The sequence below is a fragment of the Ursus arctos genome, unplaced genomic scaffold, assembly GCF_023065955.2.
Source record: "Ursus arctos isolate Adak ecotype North America unplaced genomic scaffold, UrsArc2.0 scaffold_22, whole genome shotgun sequence".
Taxonomy (NCBI): Eukaryota; Metazoa; Chordata; class Mammalia; order Carnivora; family Ursidae; genus Ursus; species Ursus arctos.
The window spans coordinates 54,441,324-54,469,032 of record NW_026622897.1 but is presented as its reverse complement, the minus strand read 5'-3'; the positions used below and the strand labels follow the sequence as shown (position 1 = coordinate 54,469,032).

Sequence of the window (27,709 nt, the reverse complement as noted above, 5' to 3'; positions counted from 1 at the left end):
AAGGCAACCTGCAGAGCAACCTCATTTTTTGAATAAGTTGAGCCAAAATAAAGAAACCATTTTATTCTAGGTCTTCTCTTCATTCAGCGTGGCAGAGAGGTCCTAGAGTAGGTAGGGTCTTTAAAGCCTGGCAAAACTATTGAAATCCTCTATGACCTTGGAAAAGCAATTCAACCTCCCTTGGGTCAGTTTTTTAATCTAAGGTGGACAACAAGGACCTTGTCCTCCAAATACGGGGTTTACGTACATGTTTGCTGATGACTGCTTTTGACGGCTGAGGGGCCAGCACAGAGGCTGGCAGCCATGGTCCAACCTCCACGAGCTAAAGTTCATTGCAGAAGATTTAAAGAAACAGATGAATGGATAAACAAAATGTGGCAGATACACTGTATGGAATATTATTCAGCCATAAAAAGGAATGAAGTTTTGATACATGCTACAACATGGATGAAGCCTGAACACATTATGGTAAGTGAAATAAGCCAAATAAAAGGACAAATATTATATGATTCCACTTATGTGAAATATTTCAAACAGGGAAATTCATAGAGACTGAGATTAGAGGTTCTTGAGGCTACAGGGAGGAGGGAATGAGGAATTACTATTTCAAGGACACAGAATTTCTGTTTGAGATGATGCAAAAGTTCTGGAAATACTGGGGATGGTTATGCAACACTGTAAAGGTACTTAATGTCAATAAATTATATACTTAAAAATGGTTACAATGGTAAATTTTATGTATATTTCGCTGCGATAAAGTAAAAAAAAAAGTCTACTTATATTTCACTTAAGGTGGCACTTATAAGCTACATGACCTTGGGCAAGTTACTTAATATAGTTGAACCTGGGGCAACTGGATGGCTCAGTTAAGCATCTCCCTTCAGCTTGGGTCATGATCCCGGGACTGAGTCCCGAGTGAGGCTCCCTGCTCAGTGGGGAGTCTGCTTCTCCCTCTCCCTCTGCCTCTCCCCCTATTCATGCTCTCTCTCAAATAAATAAAATCTTTAAAAATATATATATATATATAGTTGAACCTATTCCCTCATATGCGTAATGATAACAGCTCTCCCTTGTATGGTTATTAAGAGAACTGGAGACAATGTTTGTAAAGTGTCTGGCACTCCAGACTGATAGTCATTACTGGTAGCTATTACTATAAGTATCAACAGCAACAGTAAATTATAATTAATATAAACATAATGAAAACATAATGATAAATAACTTAATCCAATGAATATTTAATAAGTAACTAACTGCCTGCTCTGTTCTAGACACAGGAGGTACATGACTGCTGCCCTCAAGGAGCTCACAGTTCAGAAAGACATGAAATAAATGAACAACTCCTACAGAGAACAGGAAGCCAAGAAGGAGTGGGGGAATAATAACACAATACCACCACCACCACTTCCTTCTTTGGGAGAAAAGGTTGATCCTTTCTACAGAAATGGGAAATCAGGGGCGCCTGGGTGGCACAGCGGTTAAGCGTCTGCCTTCGGCTCAGGGCGTGATCCCGGCGTTATGGGATCGAGCCCCACATCAGGCTCCTCTGCTATGAGCCTGCTTCTTCCTCTCCCACTCCCCCTGCTTGTGTTCCCTCTCTCGCTGGCTGTCTCTCTCTGTCAAATAAATAAATAAAATCTTTAAAAAAAAAAGTGGGAAATCATTTTATAATCCAGGAAAGTTGAAATCAGTCATAAACAAACAGCAAATTAGTTTAATGGGCATGATACTTGCCCAGACAAGATTTAATCCACCTGCTTTTTCTGTTGACATCACACATAATAATATATCAGAGGCAGACACACTCACTGCTTGTGAGTTCTCTCCAAAACCCAAAGAGGCCTTGCTTGACAGCTTGGTGGAGTAGGAAGAGCACTGGATTGGGATTTGGAGTCCAGTAAACCTAAGCTCTATTCGCGGTCTTGCAATTTACTAAAAGTATAAACTTGTACATATTTATTAACCCTTCTGAGTCTTTGTAAAATGGATGTTTTAATAAAAATTTCTACCACACAGTACTGCTGGTAAGGACTCAATGAAATTACAAATGGTAAAGAATTTTCTAAGTTATAAAGTACTGTACCTCTTGTTCATTATTATTAGGGGTTTTATGGACCCCCTTTTCTCAAGCTTCAGAGAAAATCTGTCACTGGAGAGTTTATTTTTGTTTGTTTTAAAGATTTATTTATTTATTTATTTATTTATTTATTTATTTATTTGAGAAAGAGAGAGAGAGCGAGCATGTATGAGCAGCAGGTAGGGGCCGATGAAGAGGGAGGGAGAGAACCTTCAAGCAGACACTCCTGCCGAGCACAGAGGCCAGTGTGGGCTTGATCCCAGGACCCTGAGATCATGACCTGAGCCGAAACCAAAAGGTGGTTGCTTAACCGACTGAGCGGCCCAGGCGCCCCACCTATAATTTATTTTTATTTTTTATAAACCCTTTACATTTCTCAGATTTGACCTTTCTTTTCCATCCTCCCTACTGTTATCAGGCCATTATTTCTCTTTCTTGGATTATTTACATTTTCCCCTAACTGGTCTTCCTGACTTGTCATATACCTTCTCTCCAAAGCGTTCTTTACATAGCAGCCAAAATCATTTTTTTTTTCACTTGAAAATTAGACCACCTCATTCCAGTACTTAAAACCCCTTGATGATACTTCATTGCCCTTTGGCTGAAGTCCAAACTCCTTAGCTTGCAAGAGAAAGTTTTTATGACCTGACCATTCAGATCCCACCAATCCATTTCCTCCTCATCTTATGTATCCAAATTTTTACTCCAGATGGTGGCTGGCACTATGTTTTTATTTAGAGCTTTAGTTTCACTAGAGATCATCAGGTGCAATCCTCTTCTCAGGTGAGGAACCTGAGGGCTCATAAGTACCCAAGACAAACACTTACTACAGTTCACCATGAATTCAATATCTGATTTACTTCTGTGTCTCTAGTACTCAGCCCCTGACCTGCCATGAATACTAAGTATCTTTTAGAGAGGTAGATGGACTGACAGTACCAAAGTTGGAACAGAGCCCATAACTTTGGCAGCTAAACTAGTTCTCTTTCTATTCACCTTATGCAGCTTTTTTATTTTCCAAGACACTCATGTGTAAAACATCTGGTATACAGTTATGCCCTTATTAGATACTAAAGCTTTAGTAGCCATTGTTTTGTTGTTAGTCATCTTTACGGGCATACCTCATTTTACTGCACTTTACAAATTGTGCATTTTTTTTAAATAAATTGAAGGTCTGTGGCAACACTGAGACAAACAAGTCTCAGTGGGATTTTGCCAACAGCATTTGCTTGTTTCATGTTTGTCACATTTTGGTAATTCTCACAATATTTCAAACTTACTTGTTATGGTGATCTGTGATTGGTGATTATTATTTGCTGAAAGCTCAGATGATGGTTCATATTTTTTTTTAAAGATTTTATTTATTTATTCGACAGAGATAGAGACAGCCAGCGAGACAGGGAACACAAGCAGGGGGAGTGGGAGAGGAAGAAGCAGGCTCCTAGCGGAGAAGCCTGATGTGGGGCTCGATCCCATAACGCTGGGATCATGCCCTGAGCCGAAGGCAGACGCTTAACCGCTGTGCCACCCAGGCGCCCCAGATGGTTCATATTTTTTAAGCAGTAATATATTTTTAATCAAGGCATACACATTGTTTAGGCAGAATGCTACTGCACACTTTAATAGACTACACTATAGTGTAAACATAACTTTTTAAAAAGATTTATTTATTTGTGAGAGAGAGAAAGAGAGAGGGGGAGCGAGCAGGGGGAGGGGCAGACAGAATCTTGAGCAGACTCCCCATTGAGTGAGCTCAGTCTCACACACTGAGGTCATGGCCTGAGCTGAAATCAAGAGTTGGATGCTTAACCAACTGAGCCCCCCCCCCAAACATAACTTTTATATGCACTGGGAAGCAGAGAAATTCATCTGACTCACTTCATTGCAATGTTCACTTTATTGCGGTGGTCTGGAATGGAGCCTGCAATATCTCCGAGGTGTGCGTGTATTTCACCAGTACGTGGCACAGGGATTGGTACAGAAGAGACTCTCAGTAGATTTTGAAAGAAGGAAGGAAGGGAAGGAAGGAAGAAAGAAAGAAGAGAAGTGAGTAGCCGTCTGCCATGACAAGGACAGTCTGGGACAGGTGTCCAGTGTAGAAGAAATTGTTCTTGCTTTGTAGGTGAATGAACTGAGACTCAAGACACTTAATTTGGATAATCTGTTGTGACTGGTCAACCCCTCTGGATGGATCAGATGAAACAGGGAGATTTTTCTACTTATGAATTATCTCTAGATCCTCAGAGAAAACAAACTTGGTTTATAGCAAATTTTCTCTTTTAGAACAATGATAGTTGAAGCCTGGCAATTCCTTTGAACTTCTTAGTAAGGGACAGCTGTCCTCAAACCTCCTATATTACCTATGCAGTCAGCCTTGGATTCCCTCGCTCTCAAACAAATAAATAAATAAATCTTAAAAAAAAAAAAAAAAGGTAAGTTTTAAAAGATAAAAAATAAAAAACAAGTGTTGGCAAGGATGTAGAACCCTTGTGCACTGCTGGTAGGAGTATAAAATGGTGCAGTCACTGTGGAAAACAGCATTGAGGTTCCTCAAAAAATTAAACAGAACTGCCATATGATCTAGCAATTCCACCTCTAGATATATACTCAAAAGAATTGAAAGCAAGGTTTCAAAGAGATATTTGTACACCCATGTTTATAGCCAGTATATTCACAATAGCCAAAAAGTGAAAGCAACCCAGTGTTCATTGAGAGACGAATGGATTAAGAAATGTGGTCTAAACATACAAGGGAATATTATTCAGCCTAAAAAAGGAAGGAAATGCTGACACATACTACACATAGATCAACCTTGAGGATATTATGGTGAGTGAAATAAAAGGACAAATACTGTATGATTCCATTGTATGAGGTATATAGAGTAGTCAAGTTCATAGAGACACACAGTATATAGAATGGTGGATGCCAGAGGCCGGGGAAAGGGGGAGAATAGGGAACTGTTATTTCATGGGTATACAGTTTCAGTTTGTAAGATGAAAAGAGGTCTATGTATGGATGGTGGTGATGCTTGCACAACAATTTGAATGTACTTAATGTGAGTGAACTATACACTTAAAAATGATTAAGATGGCAAATAATTTTATGTTATGTGTATTTTACCACAATTAAAAAAAAAAAGATAGGACTGGGGTGGCTGGGTGGCTCAGTCGGTTAAGTGGCCAACTCTTGATTTCAGCTCAGGTCATGATCTTAGGGTCCTGGGATCAAGCTCCATGTTGGGCTCTGTGCTCAGCAGGGAGTCTGCTTGAGATTCTCTCTCTCCCTCTGCTCCCCCTGGACCCTACATACATATACTCTCTCTCTCTCTGTAGAATAAATATATCTTTAAAAAAAAAGATAGGACTTAGTAACTAACTTTAGAAGGCAAAAGAAAAAGGGGATATCAAGAATGGCTCTTATGTTTCTGATTTGAGGGAACAGGTGAACGATGGTACCAATTACAAAAATGATAAATGATAAATGGAAAAATGAGTTACAGGGAAAGATAATAGGCTCAGTTTTAGACATGATACGTCTGACCAAAGTATGAGACATTCATGGAGAAATGTTCAGAAGACAGCTGGATAAACAGGTCTGAAGCGCAGAAGAGAGGTTTGCTGCAGAGCTAGTTTAGGAATCATCAGCCTACGTCATCAGCTGGAACTACAGTGGAAGAGAAACTGGGCTCCTGGGCATCACCAACTTTTCCTGGGTGAGTGGGGAGAGAAAGCTGGAAAGCAGACACATTCAGGAATAGCCAGAGAGGAAGAACGGAGAAAATCAAATGGAAAAATAAACAGAAAAACTATGTTATGATCAACAAAAAGCAAGGAAAGAGAAAACTTCCAGAAGGGATGAATCTGGAGCATCAAATGATATAGGGGTGTCAATTAGGATGAAGGCTGATAAGGGTCCACTAGATTTAACAGCAAGGAGATTACTAGTAACCATAGTGAGAACAGTTAATAAGAATTCTTCTTAGAGACCTTTTTCGGTCATAGGTGAAAAATTTATTAAGTGACCTGAGAAATCTTTTCTGAGTAGAGATCAGTTTGACTATCAGAAGGGGATTTTGTGGAGTAGTTTCAGGAATCAGAATCCATTTCCCAGGCTCATCTAAGATCCTAGTCACTATGGTGTCCAAGATATAGCCAAGTAGGCTAGAGCAGTAAAAGCTCTTGCTTTGTAATGCACAAAATCTGGGGTTTCAGCTCTGCTAAACAGTGTGACCTCAGGAAAGCTGATCCCTAGTCGTTCCATCTGGAAAACAGGCGCTACCTCCCTAAACTTGTTATAAGAAATAAACATAAGGAGGGGCGCCTGGGTGGCTCAGTTGGCTAAGCAGCTGCCTTCGTCTCAGGTCATGATCCCAGGGTCCTGGGATTGAGTCCTGCATTGGGCTCCCTGCTCAGTGGGGAGCCGGCTTCTCCCTCTGCCTGCTGCTCCCTCTGCTTGTTCTCTCTCTTTCTGTCAAATAAATAAAAAATCTGAAAAGAAAAAAAAAAAAAAGAAAAGAAAAGAGAAAGAAATATGAGGAAAAAGCCCCCACAAAAGTTCTTTGCAAAGAACAAACTAGTCAGTCTTAAAAACTTTTTCAGCTGATCCTCACAAAGGAGGGTGAAGAGTACAGGGCGTGGGTCATTGCAGAGAAAGATATTCTTTTTTAATCTCACTAATATATCAGACTATTCATTGTACCTGCAGGCTGTCAGCTTAATTATCAAGGTCTCCTAGCTGAAAAACTGTGTCAAATACAAATATGATTCTTAAATTGTTTTTAAGCAAAAAAAGTATTCTAGAAAAAAACCTGAATATGATAGTGAAGTTTTTGAACATATCAATTTCCTAATTTTCCAACCTTGAGGGTCATGTGTTTTGTTAGGGTATTTGAAGTATTTCAACAGATATTTGCTGCTGGATGAAAGCAGGAAATTCCTTTAGGGCCCAGCACAAGAGTGGGGGAGAGCACATGAGCTGGTATGGGCCAGCAGAGGACTGAGCGGTAGCCAGGAGAGGATGGAGACAAGGAAATTTTCAGGAATGAAACCTTGGTTGTTACTCTGTGGTAGAGAGCCAATAAATACACAGACCCGCAATAGGGAGACCCAGCTCCAACACTTACTGCAAGAACACTTCTCCATCTTCTCACCTATAAAATGATGGGATACTTTAAGAGGTTCATCTGTTCAGAATTCTTTCTAGTTGGGTTTTGGAAACTTCACTGCAGGTCAATGGCTGGCCCTGTTACATTTATTACTCTCAGCTGTCTTGGGAAGAATAAATTCCCAATTCTTTTTCTTTCTTTCCTTTTTTTTTTTTCCAGATGATATACTAAGTTCTGAAAAGTTTAATAACTTATCTGACATCACAGAGTTTTTAAGTGGCAGAATCTAAATAACTAACTTTACCCCACACGCTTTCCCTAGTAGAGATATACTTATTGCTGTGCATTGTAACAACTGTTAACTGAGCACCAACTATAACCCCAGCATGGTGCCTGAGACTTCATAAACATTTTCATGGACCTGTGAACCAACCATCCGAATAGATCATTACCCCATTTTAGAGTTGAGGAAACTGAGATTGAGAAGAGTAAGTAACTTGCCCAAGGTCCTACAGCTAATTAGAGGCATAGCCGAGACTCCACCCCAGATCTGATGGACTCCAAAACGTCTTCTTTTCAGCACCTATTCTAGATCTCTGGTGATGCTTGGATGCTCTCACCATCAGAACATTTTAAGAAAAGAAAAAAAGAAGTGTGGAGAATATTTAGGTCTTGTCTACATTGCCAACTTCTGGCAGAGAAATGTTTCTGAGGCCTTTCAGAAAAAGAAATGCCCCATTCTGTACAGAGCCCCTTGCCACAGTAAATCCATGTAAAAAAATACCACAAACTGAGTGGCTTAAACAACAGACATTTATTTCTCACTGTCTGGAGGATGGAAGTATGACAGCCCAGTTGGGTTCTAGTGAGGGTTCTTTTCCTGCCTTGCTAATGGCAGCCCCCTTGCTGTGTCCTTACATGGCAGACAGAGAGCTCTGGTGTCTCTTCCTCTTCATATCACGGCACTAATGCCATCATGAGGGCCCCATCCTCATGACCTCAACTCAACCTAATTATCTCAGAAAGGCCCCATCTCCAAATACCATCACATTGGGTATTAGACCTCCAACATATGAATTTGGGGGGACACAAACATTCAGTCGATAACACTATCTATACTTTAAGTGTTTTAAAGTATATGAACATATTATATTCTCTAAATTCTCCTTTCCAAGATGCATAAGGAGCTAATTATAACCACTTCATAGGACTGTTACAAGTATAAAAATATTGCCTGTAAAACACTGAGCTCAGTTTTTGGCACATAGTAAGCACTTAGTAAAGGAACTTTAAAAAGGAGAAGAGACAATACTGTCAACTGGCTATAAGATAGCTGTTCACTGGAATACACTGTATTGCTGTGATACTATGATTAATAATAGGAAGTATACATTTGGTCTTCGTCTTCATTCTTGGAACCCCCAAACCCTTGGAATTTTCTAAGTGATAAGAGCCATAAAGATGTCTTGATTAAACTCCTTCCAACCACACCTGAGTTTATGTTAATGAGACGACTTCTGCAAAGCAATGGGTGTTGGTTGCCAGGGGAACTAACCACGTGATTGGAAAGTTGGAACTTACAGTCCCATCCAATCCCTGACCTATGGGAAGAGCGGCTGCAGGTTGAATCAACTGCCCGTGGCCAGTGGTTTGATCAATCGTGCCTAAGCCAAAAAGGACAAGGTTTGGAGAGCTTCCAGGCTGGTGAACTCAGGGAGGTGCAGGGAGAACAGCACCCTCTGCAGCAGGCATGGAAGCTCCATGCCTGTTTCTACATTCCTTGCCCTATGCATGTCTTCCATCTACCTATTCCTGAATTACATCCTTTTATAATAAGCCAGTAATCTAGTAAGTAAACTGGTTTCCTGTGTTCTGGAGCTGTTCTAGAAGATTAATTGAGCCCAAGGCAGTGGTTGTGGGAACCTGTGATTTACAGGCTATCCGTCAGAAGCACAGGCAAACAACCTGGACTTGCAATTACCATCAGAAGTGAGGACAGTCTGGTGGGATTGAGCCCTCCACCTGTGGCATCTGATGCTATTGCCAGGTAGATATCTCAGAATTGAGTTGAACTATAGGACATCCAGCTGGTACTGCAGAACTGCGTGGTGTGAGGAGAAGACCCACACATTAAAACTGTGTCAGAATCATTAACTGTGAAGTTATATTTTATTTCTCTCTCAGATTTCACAGAGAATTTCAAATCAGGAGTTTTCCCAACCTCTCTGTTCCCTGTGGCCACTACCCCATTACCTCTGAAGCCACAATGGACTTGACCTCCCACTCTTCCTCCTACTACACTCCACTTGCCTACCCCAAACTGCTGACCAGGAGAAGACTTCTAGCCCCTTAAAGGTGAGGCTCCCTAGTCCTAGAACCCCTGAGACTGAAAAACAACCCTCTCACCTAGCTTATCAATGGAAACAGTGCAAGGAGTACGTATTTTAAAACAGATCAGCTTACTATAAGGAAGCATATACACTTTGAAATCACAAAGACCTGAGTTCAAGTCTTTCCCTCATCTTTCAGGAGCCATATACACTGGCTAAGTCTTACAACCTAAATTAAACTACCAACTTAACAATAAAAGACGAGTACTATGGGGTTTATGGTAAGATTATAATTAATATATTAAAAGTACTGAGCATGGGCTTGCCAAATGATAATACTCTTTAACATAACCATTATGTTACTAACAATAATAACAAATGTTTGTTTTAATGCATTATATTTGGCATTTGTTTACAAATTATCTTACTTGGGTCTTCTATTTCCAGCAGTATGGAGGAGAAGATAACCTGAAAATCTGCCTACCACATAACACCTGGAAAAGCTGGATAAAGTATAACAAACATTTCATGTTATATAACAAACATAGGCAGAGTTCAGATTTTAAGAAAGAAAAAGAAGGGGCGCCTGGGTGGCACAGCGGTTAAGCGTCTGCCTTCGGCTCAGGGCGTGATCCCGGCGTTATGGGATCGAGCCCCACATCAGGCTCTTCTGCTATGAGCCTGCTTCTTCCTCTCCCACTCCCCCTGCTTGTGTTCCCTCTCTCGCTGGCTGTCTCTATCTCTGTCGAATAAATAAATAAAATCTTTAAAAAAAAAAGAAAGAAAGAAAGAAAGAAAGAAAGAAAGAAAGAAAGAAAGAAAGAAAGAAAGAAAGAAAAAGAAATACCCAGGGGTGAAAAACTGATGAGGAAACTAAAAAATCAGGAACTCTCATAGTCTATGTTGAACTGTTGTGGGAAGGTTTTTTGGTCTGGGCAATTAAAGGGCTTGCTTTTTATAGCTACTGGGGGTGGGAGATGAGGCTTTGGGCCCTGGAGAGGTCATGAGTTAGAACTCAAATTGCCCTCCATAAAGCTTGGACTTTAGAGGAGTCATATTGCCAGTTAAAAAAAAATTGACTCAAAAGTACAGAGACAACAGGAAGCTTAGATTAAAAAAGAAAGTTTCCTTAAGAATTTGAAGCTTTGGCTTGTGTGAAATCTGAATTTATTCTACTTGTGTGGAGTTTATTCTTCCTATGTGGTCCTAGAATCTTCAGCAGAGAAATGAACTTAAAATATAGTTTCAGACTTAATAGAAAGAAAGACAATCTTCCCTCTCTCCCTCAGGAGGAGTACTAATTATCTCAATTTTCACAACTATCGTATGGAATAAGTAATATTATCCCAGTTTATAAAAGACATTTAAATTTAGGGAGGTTAAGCAGCTTGTTCAAAGTCACCTAGCTATTATCTAACAGAACTGGGATTTGAATCTGGTTGTTGTTCATTCAATCAAACACATTTACCAAGTTCTACCGTGTGCCAAGCAGAAACAAGGGCCATTTCCTTTCTAATATATCACATTGCCTAATCTTTTTTGAGCAAATCAATAGATAAATGCAACTATTTTCTTTTCTTCTTTTTCAACTTTAGCAATTCAGAGATAAATGCAACTGTTTTCTTCTTTTTCAACTTTAGCAATTCAGTGAGAATGAAGGCAGCCAGGATCACAGGAAACCCACAGGATTCCCCTGGGCTCTGTCTGCCAGAGCAGCTCAGTCCTCTCTGCCAAAGGGACTTAGGTTGCTGAGACACTAAACAGGGAAGAAAAAGGGCAGCTACTGCTCAGTGGGCCCTGGTTAATGGAATTAATTTTATTAGAAGAAACATACAACAGGGGTGCCTGGGTGGCTCAGTCTGTAAGCGTCTGCCTTCCCCTCAGGTCATGATCCCAGGGTCCTGGGATCCAGCCCCACGCAGGGCTCCCTGCTCAGCGGGAAGCCTGCTTCTCCCTCTCCCACTCCCCCTGCTTGTGTTCCCTCTGTCGTTATCTGTCAAATAAATAAAATCTTAAACAAATAAATAAATAAACATACAGCAATTTTAGTTTATAGTAAATATTTTCAAACAGAAATTTCAAAATATTTACTATTAAGGCTAAATAGGGATAATAAGGCTGTTGTGATAAACACAAACATGAAACTGAAAGTTAGTGATAACAGCTATAGTCCTATCAGGCTCAACCTTCAACAGATTTCTGAATGTTATTTAAGCTGCCGAGCATTGAGAAAATCCTGATTTACAAAAACATAAGTAGCTGCAACTTTTGGTATTTCTTTAAAATTAACATGTATTCTTAGAAGCTTAAGTTAACACACTGTTCATCTTAGGTTTATAAAAATAGTTCTATATATTTTTAAATATTTATAAAAATAGTTCTTTATAAAAAAAAAAGTTCTAAATATTTTTAAAAAATCAGATCACATACTTGAGGAATCTCTGAAGCACCACTCTAGTGTTCTTACAGAACAAAGTACGGAGCTAACAGAGCAAGAGTTCTCTGAGATCCCTCCAGTTTCAGTCTAGGAAGTTATACAGAATACACAGTAAAGTTCAAAGTTATAAGAAGGAACCAGTCTGTTCCATTCACTGCCATTGGCTCTCTTCTGGGGCAAAACTCTCTACCCCCCACCTCCAACCCTGCCATCAAGACCATTATTCATCTACTTTTTGAACATCATTTTCCCACTTTCACCCTTTTCTTTCTTTTCTCTTTAAATAAAGATTTTATTATTTATTTTTTAAAAAGATTTATTTGAGAGAGAAAGAAAACATGTACATGAGCAAGCACGGGGTAGGGGAGAGGTGGGGGCAGAGGGAGAGGGTGTGAGAATCCAAGTAGACTTTGCGCCTAGCACGGAGCCTGATGTGGGGCTCAGTCTCTCGACCCCAAGATCACGATCTGAGCTGAAACTAAGAGTCTGGAGCTCAACCCCGGCTCCCCAAGATTTTATTTTTTTAAGTAATCTCCACAACCAGCATGGGGCTTGACCCTGAGATCAAGAGTCACATGCTCTTCCGACTGAGCCATCGGGGTGCCCCTTTCCCCTTTTCTACTCTTTACTCCAGCTAATCTCAAGTACTGACTGTACCCTGACCATACCTTTTCTACTTCCCCATGTGTTTATTCGTACTGTTACCTTCACCTTGCAATACTGTATTTTTGAAGGCCCATGATATGCTAAACACCAGGCTAGACAACCTAAACACATTTTCTCATTTACTTCTATTACCATATTTTACCCAACTTTATTTATTTGTAAATAATAACATTTTTAAGCATTTACTTTGTGCCAGATATTCGTGCTCAGTGCCTTACACTACACCTCCTTTAATCCTGATAGCAGCCGTAAATCTGAACAGTCTGACACTGACACAAAAGTACACACATAGATCAACGGAACAGAATAGTGTGTCCAGAAATAAACCCACATTTATGTATTTGCATTGGTTAATTAATCTATGACAAAGGAGGCAAGAATATATAAAGGGGAAAAGACAGTCTCTTTAATAAATGGCACTGGGGACGCTGGACAGCTGCATGCAAAAGAATAAACCTGGCCCACCTTCTTACACCATAAACAAACTCAAAATGAATTAAAGTCCTAAGCATGAGACCTGAAACCATAAAATTCTTAAAAGAAAATATAGATAGTAATCTCTTTGACACTGGCCATTGCAGTGTCTCCTAAGATACGTCTCTCTCTCTCTCTCTTTTTTTTTTTTATTTATTCGACAGAGAGAGAGACAGCCAGCGAGAGAGGGAACACAAGCAGGGGGAGTGGGAGAGGAAGAAGCAGGCTCCTAGCGGAGGAGCCTGATGTGGGGCTCGATCCCAGAACGCCGGGATCACGCCCTGGGCCGAAGGCAGACGCTTAACCGCTGTGCCACCCAGGCGCCCCCTAAGATATATCTCTTAAGGCAAGGCAGACAAAAGCAAAAATAAACTATTGGGACTACATCAAAATAAAAAGTTTTTGCACAGTGAAGGAAACCATCAACAAAATGGAAACGCGATCTACTGAATGGGAGAAGATATCTGCAAATGATACATCCAATAAGGGATTAATACCCAAAATAAATAAAGAACTTAGACAACACCAAAAAATCTAAATAATCCAATTAAAAATGGGCAGAGGATCTGTCCAAAATATATACAGAACTTACACAACTCAACACCCAAAAGACCAAATAATACAATCAAAAATAGGCAGAAGATCTGAACAGACATTTTTCTAAAGAAAACATAAAAATGGCAAACACACAAATGAAAAGATGTTCAACATCACTCATCATCAGGGAAATGCAAATCAAAACCATAATGAGATATCACTACACGCTAAAATAAAAAACACAAGAAACAAGTGTCGGTAAGGATCTGGAGAAAAAGGATCCCTTGTGCACTGTTGATGAGAATGTAAATTGGTAAACACTGTGGAAAACAGTATGGAGGATCCTCAAAAAATTAAAAACAAAAATACCATATGACCCAATAATTCCACTGCTGTGTATTTACTCAAAGAAAATGAAAACACTAATTTGAAAAGATATATGCATCCCTATGTTTGTTGCAGCATTTTTTCCAATAGCCAAATTATAGAAGTAACCCAAACGTCTCCTGACAGATGAATGGATAAAAAAGATGGGTGTGTGTAAATGTGTGTGTGTACAAACAGAATATTACTCATCATAATACGGAATAAGATCTTATCATTTGTGACAACATGGATGGACCTAGAGAATATTACACTAAATGAAATAAGTCAGACAGAGAAAGACAAATACTGCATGCTTTCACTTTAATGGAATCTAAAAAAATAAACAAAATGAATAAACAAAAGCAGAAACAGACCTATACATACAGAGAACCAACTGATGGTTGCCAGAGGGGAGTTTGGTGGGGGGATGCAAAACAGGTGAAGAGGAGTGGGAGACACAGGCTTCCAGATACAAAATGAATAAAAGGGATAAAAGGGATGGCATAGGGATAGTCAATGATACTGTAAGAGTGTTGTATGGTGACAGGTGGTGGGTACACTTGGGGTGAGCGTAGCACAACATACAGACTTGTTGAATCAGTATGTTTTACAGCTGAAACTAATATTGTATGTCAACTACACTTCAATTAGAAAAAAACCTAGAATAATGAATAAGTGGGAAGGAAGGGAAGGGGAAGGGAGGAAGAAAAGAAAATACTATTGCCCTCATTTTATAATGGGAACACCAAGGCTCTGGAAGGTTAAAAAATTTGTCTAAGGCCAAGTAAGGGAGAGAATGCTTCCTGGAAGAATGCTGTCTGAGCTCAGAGCTGAGTTCTTAAAGAATAAGTTGAAGTTGTCAGGGGAAAATGGCATTCCAGACAGACAACATACACAAAACCAGAGAAGTAGGAAAAGCTTGGTATGCAGTTCAGGAAAAAGATCAGTCTTCAGAATCAGCAGACCTGGATTCAAATATCTATTTTTGTTTTTGTTTCATGGTCTCTTACTATGACTATGGTTTTCTCAACTGTGAAATGGTGATAAGAAGCTGTACCATGAAGAACCGCTTTAAGATTAAAATTAAACATCTGTGAAAGTGTGTATCACAGGGCCGGGCCCATGGTAGGTACTCAACAAATAAATGTTACCTCCCTTCCTTTCCCCTAGTTGACAGTTCAATAATGCTTGGTTGTAAGAACTGGACCCCAGACATATCTCTCTTCCATAAGTTGCCAAATTTTACCAGAGCTTTTGGAGGCTCTGGTAAAGCTTGGCTCTGGTAAAGTACACCAAAAGTCATTCAGCAAGTTATCTGGTAATGTCCTTAACCACCATTTTTCCAAATGAGAACTGTTCTCACATCACTCACCTGTGTAGGCCATGTTCTTAGGGTTGCCGTAAGGAGCCCCAGGCTGCACGGGGCTATACACAGGGTTCATTGTGGAAGACTGAGGATCCTACAGAGAAACAAAGAAAACAACACCGATTACTGATTGCTCATTTTCCCGGACATCAGCTTCCCCTCTGTAATCTTCAATTTATACTCACAGAGAACAACATGGTACAGCAGAAAGAGGACTAAACAAAAAGCCATTTGTTTGTAATCGGCTCTATGTTATACACTTTGCTCATTATATAGATGAAGATACTGAGAAGCAGAGAGGTGATACAACTTGCCTAATGTCAACCCAGGCCTTTTGCCTTTCAGTTCAGACCCAGACCCACTAACCCACAGATGACTCTGCCACTAGTATACCGTGTGACACTGGCCAAGCCACTTTGCCTCACTGGACGCCAATGTCCTGATGTAAAGTCAATTAGTTTAGGCTCTCTGAGGTACTTTCTCATTCTAAGGATGCTAGTCCAGGAGCTAGGAAAGGATGCGCTTCTACTGCTCACCAGGGGAGCCCAAGAGCCAAACAACGAGCACACCCAGTTAGGAAGAGCAGCAAGTGTCTCACCAATCCTTTGTACCTGCAGAGGACAAGATACCAGTTACCAGCAGATTTGGAAAAAAATAGAAATTTATTGCCACTGATCACTTTAATGCAAACAAAGAAACACAGGCAAGATCTCTTCCAAAATTTATTCAACGGAAAGAAATAAACTTGGAAATTTGTGTGCAGCATCACCTGCACAAGTGCTCTGTTAATTACCTTAATGAAGTACATTCTCCATTCTGATTAATGGAAAAATCTGTCATTAAACCCTACTAGCCAGCCAATTTGTCCCATCTTGTTTAGAGAACCATCTCTGACATATAGGCCAACATGTTTAAAAAACTTGTCTCTACAAATATATTATTTACACTTCATAAAAATCAAACAATTCCCTCCTAACTAGGCTCACGTGATGGATGGGCAATTTTTTAGGTCATTAACTTCTCTTGTAGCACCTCAGGATAGGAAACAAGTCAAATGTCAAGATAGGCAGTGAACAGCTGGCTCGATGACAATTGCTCTGCAATTAATTAAGTCTCTCCAGGGTTCTGGAAGGAAAGGTGGAGTAAAAATAGGTTCCCAAGGAGAGGAAGGTAGGGCAGTCAAAGAGACAAAAAAGGAAATGCCACTGGTCAATTTCAGAGGCTAGAACTTCCTGAAATGTACCCAATGGGCAGCCCTGGCAAATCACCCCAGGGCAACAGACTAAATTATCACCAGTTGACAAACTGAAACCAGAAAAACTTGAGGATGAAAGTTAACGGGAGATATATATTTCAGCACACCTTAAGGAGAAAATTCCCTTGCAGCCACAGTTATCCAAGAATACAGCAAGTAACACTTTCTCTCTAAATATAAGCGCTCTCCTAAAAGGTACCTGAGAATTACAAGAGATCTCAGAATGTCAAAAATACATTGCAAACTGTCAGGTGGCATGCAGAGGTAAATGATGACGGTGATGATGTGACAGCAACAACAACACAGAAGACTACTTGTACGCTTTCCCTGCCTTGGATCTCTCTTCTGCCCAGCTACTTCTCTGCTAAATAAGCTGCGGTAAGCAAGACTGCTGAAGTGCTAAGCAGTACACTGGCCCTATCAACGCCTGGTCACTCTCCTACTGAGAAGGTAGCTTGTGTTGCTGATTGGGCAAGGGATGAAATTGCTTTTCATAACCAAAGAAATGCATCAGCTTTGGAACTGGTCTCCTGCTGCTCCAAAATGAGGGCCACAGCCTCAAAAGGAGATCGTGCCTGGGCAGCACTCCACAACAGTATCAATTCCAAACCCAACTAATGACTGACGGGAATGAGATCTGCCAGGGGCTCAAATTTTAGATTAAGAATGTGACAGCCACGTCTGGAGAAGCTGCTCACAGGAAGAGAGGGCTCCTGGCTTTCAAGGGAAGGTCAACCTTCTATAAGAGAATCCACACACTTAATAATTTGAAGGACAGGCTAAAAATGAGTAGGAAGATCACGAACTCTATGATCAGGCAGATTTAGGTTCAAATCCTCGAACCACCACATACCAAATGTGGGACCACAGGCAAGTCCACTGACCTTTCTGAACTTCAGTTTCCTCTAGCCCCAAAATGGAAAGGAATATCACATACTTTGTAGAGTTGTAAGATTTGGTTTTTTTAAAGACAGATTTATTGAAGTATAATTTACATATAGTGAAACTTACCCCTTTCAGGTATACAGTTCTATGAGCCATGAAAAATGTACAGTCATATAAGCACTCCCCCACAAGTAAGATATAAAGCATTTTCACCACCCCCAAAAATTCTCTCACCTTTGTAGTCAATACTCTCCCACTGATTCCCAGCCCGTGACAACCACTGATCCGTTTTCTGTTGTTCCGTATATACACACACATATCAACTTTCACTTTACAGATGAAAAAAGTGAGGCTGAGAAAAGGCAAATGAACAGTCCAAGGTCACAAAGCAAGTAAAGGCAGGGTCAAGACTAGCACCCCAAATGTATCAAAGACCTAAATGAAAGAGCTGAAAATATAAACTCATACAGGAAAGAAGAAAATACAGGCATAAACCTTTGTAACCTTGGATTTGGCAATGGTTTCTTAAATATGATACCAATAGCACAAACAACCAAAGGGAAAAAAATAGTCTGAATTCATCAAAACTAAAAACTTTTGTGCTTTAAAGGACACCATTAAGAAAGTGAAAGACAACCCATAGAATGAGAGAAATTTGCAAATCATTAACAGCTGACCCTTGAACAATGCAGGGGTCAAGGGCACTGAACCCGTCTGCTTTCCAAAATCTGCATATAACTTTTGACTCCCCAAAAATCTAGCTACCAAGAACTTTCTGTTGACTGGAAGCCCCACCAATAACATAAACATTCGATTAACACATATTTTATATTATGTATTACATATTGTATTCTTATGACAAAGCAAGCTAGGAAAAGAAAATATTAAGAAAATAATAAGGAAGAGAAAATACATTTACAGTACTGTACTGCAAAAAATCCGTATGTAAGTGGACCCACACAGTTCAAACCTGTGTTGTTCAAGGGTCAAAGGTATAGGATAGGGGATTTGTATTTAAAATATATAAAGAACTCTTATCTTAACTCAATAATAAAAAGGCCACTGACCCAATTAAAAAATGGGCAAAGGATCTGAACACACATTTCTTCAAAGAAGTTATATAAATGGCCAATAAGCATATGAAAAGATGCAAATCAAAAACCAAATGACATTTCACATACACTAAATTGCTGTAATCAAAAAGATAACAAATAGTGTTGGCAAGGATGTGGAGAAGGAACCCTCATACAATGCTGGTGGGAATGTAAAATGATACAGCCACTTTAGAAAAAAGTCTGACAGTTCCTCAAATAGTGAAACACAGAGTCACGGTATGATCCAACAATTCCACTCCTAGGCATATACCACAGAGAACTGAAAATGTATGTCCACGTGAATGTTCATAGCAGCATTATTCATAAGTCAAAAGAAGGAAACAAATGTTCAACCGGTGAATGGATAAATGGAATGTGGCATATCCATACAATGAAATATTCGGCAATAAAAAGAAATGAAGCACTGATATATGATACAACATGAATAAACCTTGAAAACATTATATTAAGTGAAAGAAGTCAGTCACAAAGGGCCACATTTTATGTGAGTCCATTTATATGAAATGTTCAGAACAGGTAAACCTATAGAGACAAAAGGTAGATTAGCAGTTGCCTAGATTAGTTCGTGATACATGAAACGTAATAACTTCCAAATCCATATCTTTCTCACAATGATTAGTATAACACTCCACCACATATCCATACCCACACCCCCCCTACTTCCTGAACATTTCTTCCTCATCACTCCATAAGCAATTCAAACCCACCATACCCAAAAGTAAACTCACCATCCTTCCCCAAGGCCATTCTTCCATCCTGTATTGCCTGTCTCAGAGTTACTGACAATCCATCCACCTAGCACCTAAGAGAAAACCTGGACATCATCCTAAATTCCTCCCACTCTTTCACACCTGATCAATCACCAACTCCCAAAGAACCGTACCTTTCTCATTGCTGTTGTCCTTGTTTTAAGTTTTATCATCTCTTGTCTAAACTATTACAACAGTCCCAAGAGGTCTCTTTTTCCAAAATTTAACCCTGTCCACCTCATCCCTGATATTCTTTATTAAAACACAGGTTGGATGGGTTACTCTCTTCAAAGGCTTTGGGAATAAAATCCAAACTCCTTCACAGGGTATACAATATTCTCTATGCTCTATCTGGGATGGGGCTCAGGAATCTATGTATTTAATGTTCCCAAGGAGATTTTGAAGCCCAAACAATTTGAAGACATTGTCTGCGACTGTCTTTCCCAAATGCCATTTGTCCCACATAAGCTTGACAGAGGAACAGCAGTGAACAAGAACAACAAATATTCCTACCTGCATGTGAGTTGCGGGGAGAGACAAAATTTTCTAAAAAGTAAAATATATCCTATATCAGATAGTGGTAAATGCAAGAGAGAAATCCACTGAGGGTGGTGGACAGGGAGTGCTAAGGGGAGAGAGTGCAGTTTTTTAAATGGCTAGAGAAAGTGTCATTGAGTGATATCTAAGCAATGAGTAAGTTGAAGAAGCAAACCACACAACTGACAGGAAACTGTCCAAGTAGAGGAAACAGCAAATGCAAATGCCCTGAAGTGGAACCATGTTTGAGAAATAGCACGGAGGCCAGTCTAGCTGGAAAGCAGTGAAAGAAAAAGAGTAGACAGTGAGACCAGACAGGTAATGCGGGCCTAATCATGCCGAGCTTTGAGGCCAGTATAGGGACTTTGTTTTTTATCTGAAATGAGATAAGAAGCCACTAGAGTATTTTGAGCAAAAAAGGGACATGATTTGACTTCATTTTAAGATTACTTTGACTGTTGAGCTGGGATCAGATGGCAGGAAGGCAAGAGTTCGAGAAGAAGGGAGATCAGTTAGGATGCTATTTGAAATGATCCAGATGAAAGATTATGGTGGCTTCAAATAGGGTGGCAGCAGTGGTGACAGTGGTGGTGGAGAGTAGTCCTATTTTGGATATATTCTGAAGATTAGGCTGGCAAAAATTACTAATGTATTGTATATGGAGTATGAGAAGAAGGACATTAAGGATGACTCCAAAGCTAACTTGAGAAACTGGAATAATAAAAAAACCACTTACTGGGATGAAAACTATGAAAGGAGCATGTTTTGGAGTAAAAAACAGAAATTTGGATTTGGACTTAAATTTGAGATACCTAAGAATTCTGCTTACAACCACTGATACACAATGAGCATTCTGCAGGAGTTAACCATTACCACTATTATAAATATTAGCCCTATTACAAGCAGCTACTATTTACTGAACACCTACCATGTGACAGGTACTGTGCTAGGGACCTACCTTATTAAATCCCTGAAAGTCTTATAAGGTTACAATGATCTTGCAAAACAGGAATTATTTTCAATGTATTTATAGGCAAATAAACTTAAGTCCAGAGAAAGAAAGTGAACTACCCAAAGTCTCATTACTAAGAATTGAGAAAAGTTAGTTTCATAGCCAGGTCTGTCTGATTCCAACATCCAAGCTACTGCCACTGTGCTAGGTGAATTTCCCAGTCTCCCAAACCCAGCACTAGATTCTCCTCTGGAATGGCAGACGCTGAACCCTTTCCTCTAACTCAGAGTCCCTTGTGCTGTGCTTGGACCCTGACAGATCCCACCACGGAGGCAGTTCATATCTATCTGCTGGGTCCCTGCTGGGCACACATAGTCAGTTACAAGAGAATAAAAGCACTGTCTGCCTGACTTCTACAATCTCAGCTGCCATATACTACGCATCCAATCTGATTTCACTCCTTAAATAAGATAAGTGCCCTCCGTGCATATCCTGCCTAGCCATCTCCCTGCTTCCTGGGGCTGAACCACAGCAAGTCTACATTTCTTGTGCCAGCAAACGCAATTCTGCAATAGCTTCCCATTTTATTCAGAATAAAATCCAAAGTCCTTATAAAAGTCTACAAGGTCTTATATGACCTGATCTCACATGCCCACATTTCTGACTGCAACTCCTACCACCATCCCTTTGCTTTCTCCGCTCCAATCACAATGAACATACCATGCATGCTTGTATCTCAGGATCTCTGCACTTGCTCTTCTCCACACCCGGAATGCCCTTCCCGCAGATATTCAAATGCATACTCCCCCTCACTTCGTTCAGGTCTCTGCTCAAATGTCACCTTATGTGAAATGACTTCCTTATTAACTTAACCAACCTACCTAAAATAGTTTCTCCAAGTGGTGTTATACCACGTCCCCTCAACCTACTTTACTTTTCCTACTGACACCTATCACTACATGATATATTTTCTTGTCTATTTATTTATTATCTCCCCCATTAGAGCAAGGATTCCTTTTTTTTTTTTTAAGATTTTATTTATTTATTTGACAGAGACAGAGACAGCCAGCGAGAGAGGGAACACAAGCGGGGGGAGTGGGAGAGGAAGAAGCAGGCTCATAGCAGAGGAGCCTGATGTGGGGCTCGATCCCATAACTCCGGGATCACGCCCTGAGCCGAAGGCAGACGCTCAACTGCTCTGCCACCCAGGCGCCCCAGGGATTCCTTTTGTCTTGAATCCCCAGTACCCAGAATATTACTTCCCACATAACAGACACTAAATACATAGTAGTTGAATGAAGGATAAACCATCCTTCACGCTTCCCAAAAACAACTTCAAAAAAAAGCTTCAAAGTGTTTGGCACTTCTTGGCATATCCCAGTGAACTACTTGGCTCCACATCTCTCCAGTATTTATTTCCAATATCCACAGAGGCCTCCATTGAGAGCTCACCTCTCTAACTGCAGAACCAGAAATGGTGAGCCAGGCAGTGGAATGACACGCAAGAGAGAAAACAGAGGTCCTAAAAACTTTCCCCCTGGTGGAACTAGCTTTCATTCACAGACTGTTCTGCAAGTGGCCGGCTGCTGCCCTCAAAAAACACGTGACCTACTTCTTTCGACCAACAGCATAACCTATGAGCATAAAATGACCAGGAAAAAAAAAAAAGCCCACGTATTCAGGATGAATACTTGGAAGTATTATATGCACAACACGTTGCAGTGTTAAGAATTAGTGTTGTAGCTTGCAAACTACTTTAAACTTTTCAAAGAATTTTACCATTTACGAAGTGTTTATACTTCACAAAATTTTTAACCACTATTTCACTTGATCCTTTGAGGTAAGCAATGAAAGGATTATTAATTTCATTTGACAGATAAAGAAATGAAAGCTCAAACATTTAATTCACATTGGATGGATATTGTACAAAAAAGAGAAAGATGGTGTCTGCCCAAAGGAGGTTATGGTCTAGCTGGGGAATTCTTAAAGTTCTGGAATGTTTAAACTGCTTAGCAAACCCTTTCCCCAAAAAGCAACCATAAAACTGGATCAAATGGTCAAAACCAACCAATTCAGGCCTCTGAAAATTAACCAAAGGCATACATCAAATTGAGAAATGTTTACTTAAGAAAAATTACTGAACCGGGGCTCAGTTAGTTAAGCATCTGACTCATGATCTCAGCTCAGGTCTTGATCTCAGGGTCATGAGTTCAAGCCCCACACGGGGCTCCACACTGGGTGTGGAGCCTACTTTAAAAAATAGAAAAGAAAAGAAAAGAAAAGAAAAGAAAAGAAAAGAAAAGAAAAAAGAGAAAAAAGAGAAAAAAGAGAAAAAAGAAAAAGAAAAATTACTGAACCATACTAAGAACAGCGAGAATCTACAGCATTTTAACCTAGGTCTGCCCTTGTCCCCAACCCCCAGCTCCCTGGGACTAATTCCATCAGGGCAGGCTGGTCAGGCCAAGAGGACAACTGGTGCCAGAATGGGCTGATTTCATTTGAAGCCGAGCATACAAAATCAGCTCTGGATATTGCCCAGCATCTCTGTCAAAAACAACAAGAGGGACAATCTGGGGAACAATAGTAAACAATCCAGTAAGGCCACCACTGTTAGCTAGACTAAGGTCAGAATACTAGTTAGGGCAGACAACAGAGTAGATAAACAAGAAATTTAAAAGGGAATACTGGGATCCCTGGTGGTAAGACTTCACAATTGCTAAGGAGAAACTAGAGAGGGTCCTAGCTATCTACTGACTCTATGTGAATGTAAGGCCTTGAACACACTGAAAGTAAAGACTGGAGCAGAATTGTAAATTGACCGAACTCTGAACGCATTCTCCAAATGACAAACAGATCCATTAGCAAAGGGTAGAAGATTTCCTGGCCTAGGGTTTAAGCCAATCATTGACCACTAATCTATGTTGACCCAAGGGGGAGTTTTAAGAAGCCAGGTTTAAAAATTAAAACAATAATTTTTAAAACATGACCAGAATAAACTACTTTCATGTTAAATAATTAAATATTCATGGTTTTTTAAAAAAGACATCAGTAGTCACACACTGCAAAAAGACAGACACCATAGAATAGTCTATGAATAAACAAATAGTTTAGAATAAACAAAACTACCCAGCAACAATATCCAACCTCCATGGGAGAAGAATCTGAATCAAGAGTTGCCACAATATATTATCTAAAACATGTAGTTTTCAACAAACAAAAAATCATGAGTCATGCAAAGACACGGTGAAGAGTGCCCCATTTACCAGGAAATAAAAGACAATTATAAATACTAACTCAAGGGGGCCCAGATGTTGGAATCAGCAGAGAAATATTTTGAAACAGGTATTATAAATAATGTTAAAAAGAACCAAAGGAAACCATATTTAAGGAATTAAATGAAAGTATGATGATAATTGAAATAGAGAATATCAACATACAGAAATTATAAAAATAAAAATAACAAATGGAAACTGTAATCTGAAATGAACATTCAAGAGGGACTCAACAACAAATCTGAACTGGCAGAAGAAAAACATCATCAAACTCAAAGACAGATCAATATAGATTATGTAATCTGAAAAATGAAAAGAAAACTGAGTGAGTGACCTGTGGGAAACTATCAATCAAACCAACATATAAGTAATGGGAGTTCCAGAAAGAGGAAAGAAAAATATGAGCAGAAAAAATATTTGAAGACATAATGGCCAAAAGCTTCCCAAATTTGATTTTAAAAACAAACAATAAACTACGTATCTAAAATAGATGATGAACCCCAAGTTGTATGAACACAAAAAATATCCATACCTGTATACATCATAGTAAAAATTACAGAAAGCCAAAGAGAAGTTGTTTTTGTTTTTGTTTTAAGAGACACAGCAAGAGAGGGAATACAAGCAGGGGGAGTGGGAAAAGGAGAAGCAGGCCTCCTGCCAGAGCAAGGAGCCTGATGTGGGGCTGGATCCCAGGACCTGAGCCGAAGGCAGATGCTGAACAACTGAGCCACCCAGGCACCCCCAGAAGTTTTTGAAAGTGGCAAGAGAAAACAATTTATCAGATAAAAGGGAACAATAAGATTAACAGCTCACTTCTCATCAGAAATAATGGGAGGTAGGAGGCAGAGGAAAGATATATAAAATGCGGTAAAAGAAAAAAAGCAAATACGTTAATCAAGATTCATAACCCCCTTGGAACCACACAAGAGCCTGAACAGCCAAAGCCATCCTGAGAAAGAACAAAGCTGGAGGTATCACAATTCCAGATTTCAAGATATACTACAAAGCTTCAGTAATCAAAACAGTATGGCATTGGCATGAAAAAAAGACACACAGATTAATGGAACAGAATAGAGACCCCAGCAATAAACCCACATTTATATGGTCAATTAATCTATGACAAAAGAGGCAAGAATACACAATGGGAGAAAGACAGTCTTTCCAATAAATGGCGCTGGGAAAACTGGACAGCTACATGTAAAAGAATGAAACTGAACCACTTTCTTACACCATACACAAAAATAAACTCAAAACGGATTAAAGACCTAAGCATGAGACCTGAAACCATAAAAAATCCTAGAAGAGAACAAAGGTAACAATTTCTCTAACATCAGCCATAGCAACATTTTTCTAGATATGTCTCCTAAGGCAAGGGAAACAAAAGCAAAAATACTGGGACTACAACAAAATAAAAAGCTTTTGCACAGTGAAGGAAACCATCAACAAAACAAAATGACAACCTACTGAATGGAAGAAGATAGTTGCAAATGATATATCTGATAAGGCACTGATATCCAAAATATATAAAGAATTTACATAACAACATCAAAACAAAACAAAAACCACCTCAAAAAACCACCACCACCACAACAAAAAAACCAATCTGATTAAAAGATGGGTAGAGGACCTCAACAGACATTTTTCCAAAAAAGACATACAGATGACCAGCAGACATATGAAAAGATGCTCAACATCGCTCATCATCAGGAAAATGCAAATCAAAACCACAATGAGAGATCATCTCGTGCCTGTTAGAATAGCTAAAATCAAGAAGATAAGAAACAACAAAGTAAGAATGTGGAGGAAAAGGAAGCCCTGTGCACTGATGGTGGAAATGTAAATTGGTACAGCCACTGTGGAAAACAGTATTAGAGGTTCCTCAAAAACTCAAATTAGAAATGCCATATGATCCAGGGGCACCTGGGTGGCACAGCGGTTAGGCGTCTACCTTCGGCTCAGGGCGTGATCCCGGCGTTCCGGGATCGAGCCCCACGTCAGGCTCCTCCGCTATGAGCCTGCTTCTTCCTCTCCCACTCCCCCTGCTTGTGTTCCCTCTCTCGCTGGCTGTCTCTATCTGTGTCCAAAAAATAAATAAAATCTTTAAAAAAAAAAAAAAAAGAAATGCCATATGATCCAATAATTCTACTCCTGGGTATTTACCCAGGAAAAATGAAAACACAAACTCAAAAAGATATATGCACCCCTATGTTTACTGCAGCATTATTTACAATAGTCAAGACATGGAAGCAACCTAAGTGTCCTTCCATAGACAAATGCACAAGGAAAACGTATATGTATGTATGTATGTGTGTATGTGTGTGTGTATACACACACACACACAAACAATGGAATATAAACAACGGAACATTACATAGCCATAAAAAAGGATGAGATCATGACATTTGAAACAACATGGATGGACCTGGAGGGTATTATGCTAAGTGAAATAAATCAGACTGAGAAAGGCAAATACCATATGATTCCATTCATAAATGGAATCCATAAAAAATGAATAAACAAACAAAAAGCAGAATCAGAACTATAAATACAGAGAATTGATTGGTTGCCAGAGGGGAGGGGGTGGGGGTTGGGGCAAAAGGGTGAAGAGCAGAGGGAGATACAAGCCTCCAGTTATGGAATGAGTAAGTCACGGGAATAAAAAGTAGAGCATAGGGGCGCCTGGGTGGCACAGCGGTTAAGCGTCTGCCTTCGGCTCAGGGCGTGATCCCGGCGTTATGGGATCGAGCCCCACATCAGGCTCCTCTGCTATGAGCCTGTTTCTTCCTCTCCCACTCTCCCTGCTTGTGTTCCCTCTCTCGCTGGCTGTCTCTATCTCTGTCAAATAAATAAATAAAATCTTTAAAAAAAAAAAAAAGTAGAGCATAAGGAATATGGTCAGTGATATTGCCATAGCAATGTAACTGGACAGATGGTAGCTATACTTGTGAACACAGCATGATGTATAAACTTATCACATCACTAAGCTGTATACTTAAAACGAATGTAACACTGTATGTCAACTTTACTAAAAAAAAGAAAAGAAATAAAAACCAAAAAATTTATAACCCCAGCAAAAGTTATCATTCAAAACTGAAGGCAAAAATAAAGACATTCCCACATAAATAATGACTGAGATAATTCAGTGGCAGTACCCGCCTTTCAAAAACTAAGGAAATACCGGGGGGGGGGGATACCTAAAGCTATCAGGCTGAAAGGAAATCATACTAGAGAGTAATTCAAATCCATCTGAAGAAATAAAGACCACCAATAAAGGTGATTATGTAGGTGAATATAGAAGTATAAATATTTTTCTCTTTTTCTCTTAATAGATTTAAAAGACAGCTATATAAAACAATAACTCTAAAACCGTATTATTGGGCATATAATATATAAATATTTAATTTATATAAAAACAAGAGCCCAGGGGCGCCTGGATGGCTCAGCTGGTTAAGCATCTGACTCCTGGTTTGGGCTCAGGCCATGATCTCAGGGTTGTGGCATCTAGCCCCATGTCTGGCTCCATGCTCAATACAGAGTCTGCTCAAGATTCCCTCTCCCTCTCTCTCTGCCCTTCCCCCTCCTCTGTC

At 39.7% G+C, this 27,709-nt stretch overlaps 1 protein-coding gene across 4 annotated transcripts in view; it reads right to left on the bottom strand.

Annotated features, from left to right (window-relative positions):
- Positions 1 to 27,709, bottom strand: part of FAM168A (family with sequence similarity 168 member A) — a 176,522-nt gene that overhangs the window by 44,545 nt on the left and 104,268 nt on the right. For 2 of the 4 annotated variants that reach the window (XM_057316608.1, XM_057316609.1), the window contains exons 2-3: positions 15,894 to 15,968; positions 15,364 to 15,451 (exon numbers count right to left, since the gene is read on the bottom strand). In XM_057316608.1, the coding sequence (XP_057172591.1) occupies positions 15,364 to 15,433 (70 nt within the window). In that variant the 5' untranslated portion in view covers positions 15,434 to 15,451; positions 15,894 to 15,968. The remainder of the gene's footprint in view (positions 1 to 15,363; positions 15,452 to 15,893; positions 15,969 to 27,709) is intronic. The other 2 variants (XM_057316606.1, XM_057316607.1) reach the window with 1 other exon arrangement.